This window comes from Medicago sativa, chromosome 2, assembly GCF_051527215.1.
Source record: "Medicago sativa cultivar Bolivia chromosome 2, Bolivia_mono, whole genome shotgun sequence".
In the NCBI taxonomy this organism is placed as follows: domain Eukaryota; kingdom Viridiplantae; phylum Streptophyta; class Magnoliopsida; order Fabales; family Fabaceae; genus Medicago; species Medicago sativa.
Genome location: NC_140750.1, coordinates 73934467 through 73942209, shown reverse-complemented (window position 1 = coordinate 73942209; position 7743 = coordinate 73934467). Strand labels below are relative to the sequence as shown.

Below are 7743 nucleotides of genomic sequence, written 5' to 3'. Positions count from 1 at the left end.
AGTATGCTCTCCTTTCGATAGTGACTTATGAGCAAGACCTACATATCATCGTGTACCTTTTATTGTATGCATGTTATTTCACCGACGTTGTTGTATCTTGCAAGTGGTACGTACATCCATAGGGTGTGTGGCTGCAGGTGGAGAGAGGGATCAGCGTAGATGAGGAAGAACCGAAGGCAAAGGAATGAAGGTGGCAGGGGACACAAAAATGTGAGGGTGTGGGAGGCTGAAAGAAATGGGGTGGGGAGTTCGATGGATCTGAAAAAATGAAGGTTGTATATAGCAATTGGCAACATGTAATGGAGCACAAACTTTGGTCGTATTACAATTAGTAAATGATTTTTTTTTTTTTTGTCAAAACAATTAGCAAATGGATAGTTGAACAATACATTTGGAAATGGGAAATTTTACCCAACGTCCCAACATTTATACATTGACCCCAACATTTGATGCATACATTTATACCTTGACCCCAACATTTGATGCAAAATGTCAAATTGACCCATTGTATAAAACAAAACTTCACTCTCTCTTTCGCTTGTTCACCCCACTTTTTATGGAAAAGGAAAAAAGGGTGAGTGCATCACTAGAACCCTTCTTTGCCGGAAAACGTTTAGATTTTATTTTTCTTTCACCGAGATCAACTCTTGAATCATTATTGTTACCAGAATCGTTGTGAATGTCACGTTTCCGGTAGTTGTATTTGCTCTCTGAATTATTAATTGATGTTTTATAGGTTTTGACATGGTTATTTTGTTTCCTAGGAATCGTTTTCCAGATTCGTATTCATGATTTCATGGAATCATTTGCCACTGCTCTATTAAATCCAAATTAAAGGCATGCAAAGCGTTTCTAGAAATCTTAATATTTGTTTGTTTCCGGGATCATGGACTGCTCTCTCACTCTTTTGTGATGACAATATTGGGATATAATATATAGTGCTGGTGTTAGTGCATCAAAGCATGTGAATACTTTCATCACACTTGGCTTGATGCTTTCTTAACCACGAAACCAACATTAATATTATATATTTTCGGAAAGGATTTGCATAGCTTTCTAGTATGTATTCCGGATAAACCAGGGACAGGTCCAGAAATTTTAATATGTGGGGGCATGATAACTTATTTATTATGAATATTTATACAAAAAGAGAAATGTTGTGAACACTCTCTCAAACATTCACTCTTTTATGAGTTTCACCACTTTATATGGAATCTATTTCCAAAGTGTGAACTCGTATGAATTTTATAAAAATAAAAAAAAAGCGATTTAGAGAGCGGTCATAGCGGTTCTCATACAAAAATCATATAAATGTTTAAGCGGTAAATTGATGATATCATTCTCATTAAAAAAAACAATGGAGATAACAAAAATTATAGCATTATATATCAAAACAAAAATTTAAGATAGTTTTTTTTTCCAACACTATCAAATAAATTACTACTATAGACGATCATTCAAAAATCTATCTCCATGTAAACTATGAGAAGTTGATACTTCAAAAAATTTATTGCAATGAAACTCCTTTTTACTTTTATTAATAAGTTCATGAGATAAAAAATATGAGTAAAAAGCTTGCACTTTTCTTTGTAATTTGGGTGTGGTAGTAGTATGTGAAGAAGTAGTTATTTATTTATTTTATTAGTTGAAACCTTATGGTTTCTCTTTTGAAGGATCTCTGTTTTAACAAAAAATAATGGCTTATCTTAAATGTTGAAAATGTCTTGGTTGCCGAAGCAAGGTCGAAGTAAGTTTTCACAAGTTGTGAGCTGTGTGGGGGCAATACAATATTTGAAGTAGGGGCAAAACATCAAAATATTCAATTATTGGTTAAAAAGTAATTAAGCTTGTGGGGTCAGCTGCCCCCAATTTACATGGGGTGGATCCGTGCCTGGGATAAACATGAATGTTTTGGAAAATTTTCAAAAATGTTTCTCGTGAAGGAAAAATGGGAGACTCAAGAATATGATGTGGGGGTGAACTAATACTGAACTGGGAAATATTGAAGGTGACGGTAGAAAATTAATGTGTAAAAGGTTAAATAACAAAAAGGGTAAAATTGGAATTTTTGAATATTTGTAAGGGTGAAAGCACATGTATCAGGGTATAAGGTAAAATTTCCTTGGAAATGAGCTACACAAAACATATATGAATATGAATATCATGCGGAGGCTACTTTCTCACCTCCAATACAAGTTAGATGTATACACTTTGGAAATTTTCCTAAACTTTTACAGTTTTGAATGTATTTGCCATATATACCTTTTCTTTTCTGAATAATCAGAACATGGAGAATATTTCAGAACATGGAAAAATGATTAAACTTTTATCGTTTTGAATGTGCAATGGTGGAGGAAAGCAGCGCGTCCCGTTTTTAAAAACTTAGTTTAGGGAAGGATTCAAACCTCTAAGTATTTAACTAAGTAATTGGGCTCAATTGGTTAATAAGCTCAACTAAAGATAAATTGAGTATGAGAACTTGAGTTTGATTTTAGATGGAACAATTTTTTTACCAAACTTGACTTATATTCCCGCCAAACTTCAGATTAACTTATCTCTTTCCCCGAGTATCTTCTACGCATAAAAAAATCTCTTTTGTTTTATATAAATCGAATATCTTCTACGCACAATTGCATAAACTAATATCAATTTTTTTATGTAATTATTGACCTCTTATTATTTGTAAAGGTAACCTATTGTCCAAACAATTGTAAATATAATGGGTACAAGGCATACGTTTATAAATTTGTAGGCCGAAGACAAAGTGTATAGTTCTTTAGGCCACTAACAATTGTTCACAAACATCTAAGAAAACATTATATAACAGGCAAAATCTTGTATTATGTTGAGAGTCAAGTTAATAATAATTAGGATCTTGTTAACGAGTGTTGCCGGACACTCTTTAAGCTATTTCTTAAAAAAGCTAAATGTTACAAATTTTAATGCATTGATTACACTGATTTTCATAAAAACTTAAAAGACGCTTAAAAGTGCTCCGAGGGCACTCGTTAACATTTCTTTTTTAATTTATATTAAAAAAATGCATTCTTTTCGAATTGGACACATCATTTTGTACTAAATTTAATTATTTTATATGTTTGAGTTAAATATGTTTTTGGTTTCTATAAATATGTCGACTTTACGTTTTAGTCCCTTTACAAAATTCCTTCAATTTTTAGTCCCCAAAAGTTTTCCATCTTCACTTTTGGTTCATCCTTTAAAGTAAACTCATATGTAGAATTCATATTTATGAATGAAATTTCGTAGAAAAATTTATAATATTATATGAATCTCTACAAAAAAAATAGAATTTTTTAACAAAATATGAATTAAATATGAATTTTTATATTTTTGGCAGTTAAAAATTTATATTTAATTTATGTTTTGTTAAAAAATTCTTATTTTTTTGAAGATGTTTTTACAATATTCTACAAATTTCTGCACAATTTCATTAAAAAAAATACAAAAAATTGACTTAAAAATAGAGATCATAAGCAATGATTGAAAATTTTATAGGGACTAAAATTAAAGTTAAAGGAAAATTTTAGAGGGATTAAAACGAAAAATTTGTATATTTATATGTACCAAAAACATATTTAATAGTTAAATGACTTCAATCAAAGTCAAAATGTGCACCTACTCACCTCAAAAGGTATGTTCTTTAGGTACTTCTAAATGTCTCCATTCTGCCTTTGTTTTTCAGCTGTTCTCCCGCTAATCATGCCACAGTATCCAAAGCGAAAAACTATTCCTTCAATATCACTCCAAAACAAATCAAATATCAAAATTCAAAAGTGCAAACGTGCTTTTAACTAATCATGCCGTTCATTAAGCTAACTTATTATTTTCCTTATAAAAACATAGACAGCATTTTCTGTATGCAACTTTAATTGTTAATCTAAAAGCTAAGAAGACAATGTCATTGATTATATTTTAAGCAAAATGTCTTAATCCCCCTCACAGCAATTAAATTCCTTTAAGCATTGGTGGTTACTTACAAGCCCACATTGGTTAGTGAGTGTAACTAATTTGGTTCAAATAGACCACTCAATAAATAATTAATCTCACTAGAAATGACCACACCTTTTTCTTTTGGTTCCTGAATTTTTAACCTTGTAGTGCATCGCATGAACATTTATCATCATCAAAATAAACATGTTTGTTGCACAATACACAAACTCTAATTCACACTTGAACAAAATAAGTGCTAGAGTGACCACATAAGGGACTCAGATTTTCTGTAATAAGTGAATTATGTATTTGATAAAATTATCTAACTTGGATCAGATTAAGGTTGGGTATTCTATTTAGTTTTAATAAAGTAATGAATACAAAATACAATATATTTTATGAGCAAATGTTAATAATTAGTTTGTTAGTGGGAGGGGAAATGTTAGTACTAGTAGCCGATATTGAATTCTGAACGTCTTGTCTTGTGTATAACTCCTTCTACATTTCAACCTAAACCACTGACTACTCTTTTCGAGTCATACATAATACAACATTTGAAAAGTGAACTGTTCAATTTTAATCTGACAGTTCAGAGATTGGCCATTGCATGATTGTGTAATTGTACAATCTGATCTGATAGTTCACACTCCCACTTACAATTGTCTTCCATCTTTCCCCTCCCTTTTTTCCCAACAAGCATCTACATTATAGTTACCTAACAAACTATGAAGACAAAGAATTATGGTAGGCCCTCCAAACAATTTTAAATGCAGATAACAAAAGAGTAGCAAGTTAAAAGAAAAAGCATAAACTGTCATTTTTTGACTAAGACTATGTTTGCCCCTACACTACCTATCTTTATGTCTCCCATGCTAACCTTCCTTCAAAACCTTGCACATGCATATCATGACCTTATAAGTCATTAATTTTCTTATACTATACCCCACATTCACTTACCCTTCCACAATCCTCGCATTATTTACTGGTCTTTTCATCTATAAAATGACCCTAACAATTTGATTCTCTCAACAGTCATAACTCATTGTCTGTTCTTTTCCATTTCACACACACTATGGCTTCTCTTGCAAACCAAGTCTCTTTCTTTTTCTTGTTGGTACTTTTCCTCTCACCCCAAATTCAAGCTAGACAAAACAAGTTCTTTAGCTTCTTTACTCATTTCAAAACCACCCACAATGTTGAAGACCCTCAATTACCTCAATCTCCAGCACCGGCACCAGCACCGGCACAAGAACCTGCATCAGCTCCGGCACAAGAACCTGCAGCTGCACCAGAGATTGAATCAACTAATATACCATCAGGACCAGCACCAGAACCTCAATTTTTAGTTGAAACCGGAAATGGTTACGGCCTCTATGGTGTAGATTCTAGCCAATATTCTCCAACAAAGGAAACTCCAAAAACCACATTAACAGATTTTGAAGATGAGCTTCTCAATGAAGACTTCAATGATAACAAGCTTCTCAATGAAGATTTCAATGATAATAAAAGCTACAAAAAAGGATATCCTCAAACAAACTTCCGCAACAACAATGAAGTGTACACAAAAAACTACAACAATGAAGAGAACAAGAACAATTACAACAGCTACAATGGAAAGGAGTTTTACAACAACAATAACAACAATTATGAGAGGAAAGGAAAAGGAATGAGTGACACAAGATTTCTGGAGAATGGAAAGTACTATTACAATGTAAATAGTGAAAATGAGAAGTATAACAACGTTAATGGATATGAATCAGGGAGAGGAAGCACTGAAAATGAAGGTAACTATGAAAAAAATCAGTATCAAAATGAGTTTGAGACTATGGAAGAGTATGAGAAGCAGCAAGAAGCACAAGGTTACACTTACACATACACACCATGAAGAGGGTTCTTTTTTTTATATATATAATATATTTGGTTAAACAATTAGAGTGAGAGACACACGTTGCACACATCGGAAAGAAAATACCAAGTAATGAGATAATTGTGATGCTTTATTTTTAAGTTGTATGCATCCATGATCTTGCACAGTTTCATGTTTTGCAGTGTGAAGTTCTATTTTCTTCCAAAACTATTTAACATTTTGTGTTATTAATGTAACAATCAGAAAGCACAAGCATTATTATTGTTAATTAGTATGTCATCAAATTTTTGTTTAGGATTTTTTTGTTCTTATCAATGGCTTAGAATTAAGTGGAATTTATCAAACAAAAGCATCAGGGTGTTAGAAGGGGTCTTTGCATCTCTCTATGTCCCCAAAATATTTATTTACTTTTTTCTGTCCATATTATTTAAATACAGAAAATTAAACTACCATTATAAACTGTCGGCAAAAATTATGCAAAATAAGTTATGTTTCTTCCTTTTTAGTTGGATTTTTACTTACAACTTGTTGATCATATGAAGAGTGTAAAGTACCCGGATTGGACCATCGCATTTGGGTATGTCCCCCGGAAATGGAAGTTTATCGGTCCATATACACTTGTACAGTCGTTAGCTCATAGTATATATCAATGAGACACGTCGCTTGACCACCATTGTAAATAAGACTTTTGATACAAGGAGCCGCTCACCTTTTATAAAACCAATATTGGGTCATGAAAGAAGTATAAACACCGGTGATCATAACATTATGTTAAGAGCAACCACGCAGATGACTTGAACACGACATATTCATATAAAACCTAAGATATTAGGTTGTCTCTTTTTTCATTTAACTTGTCTCATTTTGTGAGCGAGACAGAAAATTTAAATACCTTTAGAAAATTGTTGATGTAGGAAAACATGATTATGTTTCTGGTAATTCCGTAAAAAATGTGTTTCCTGTAATTATTAGCAACAAGAACAATCAAATCTTGAACGCTTGTAAGTTACATTTGCGCAAAAGGCATAGAACTACTTCACTCATTACTCGAACAATTTGATGCAACCAAGTCAAGGTGGTCCCAAGTGCAATATTTAACATAGCTTTGTGGAATTTTTTGGTCAAAAAAAAACATAGCTTTGTGGAATATACAAATGTTATTAAATTGAAGATGCAATCTTACTACACTCTTTTTAGAAAAAAATAAACAATTCAAACTAGCGTGAGATCATCATATGGTGGGAATTCCCCAACCATGATTTGAACCACCAGATTTAGCTAATCCTACCAATCTATGGCAAAATTAAGGCAAGATGTGATTTTTCACGTACCCCTTTACTTTTCATGTACCAAACTAGTAAACTACCCATTAACTCCATTTGTCAAAAAAAAAAAAAAAAACTCCATTGTTTCTTTCATTGAACATTCACCTTGCTTTTCTAGTGGGATGTTCATGAAATTTATAGATCTTGGAGCTGCTACGAAATTGCTTCATGAATTGAAATTATTCCCTGCTATATGTCATTCAATTTTGTCTGAAACCACCATTTTGTATGGTTAATTAAGGAAGTTTTTGGTGCTTTTATCTAAGTGCTTATTGTTGGAACCAAAATCAATCATCTTAATCATCATAAAAACTATTTGGGAGCAACTTTAGATGACTGAAACGATCAAGTCAATTTGTATTTTATTTAACTATTCATATATCGACGTTGATGTCCTATATTTTTCAAATTAACAGTGTCGATGTGTCAGTGTCATTTTAGAATCAGATGTTCCTGTCAGAGTTCTTGTTTTATAGCTTATAAGAGTGGTGTTGTAGAAATATCATAGTTGTGTATAGATTTTTTTATAAGAGAAGCTTATGTGATCCAACATAACATACTCGATAGCCACCCAATATCTCCATTACTTCTTTGCTAATA

At 32.2% G+C, this 7743-nt stretch overlaps 1 protein-coding gene across 1 annotated transcript; it reads left to right on the top strand.

The window, feature by feature from the left end:
* Positions 1-4960: 4960 nt before the first annotated feature.
* On the top strand, positions 4961-6112 carry LOC146950606 (E6-like protein). Its single transcript, XM_085746553.1, has one exon. The coding sequence runs from the start codon at positions 5024-5026 to the stop codon at positions 5834-5836; it is 813 nt and encodes a 270-aa protein (XP_085602679.1). The 5' UTR covers positions 4961-5023; the 3' UTR covers positions 5837-6112.
* The last annotated feature ends 1631 nt before the right edge of the window (positions 6113-7743 follow it).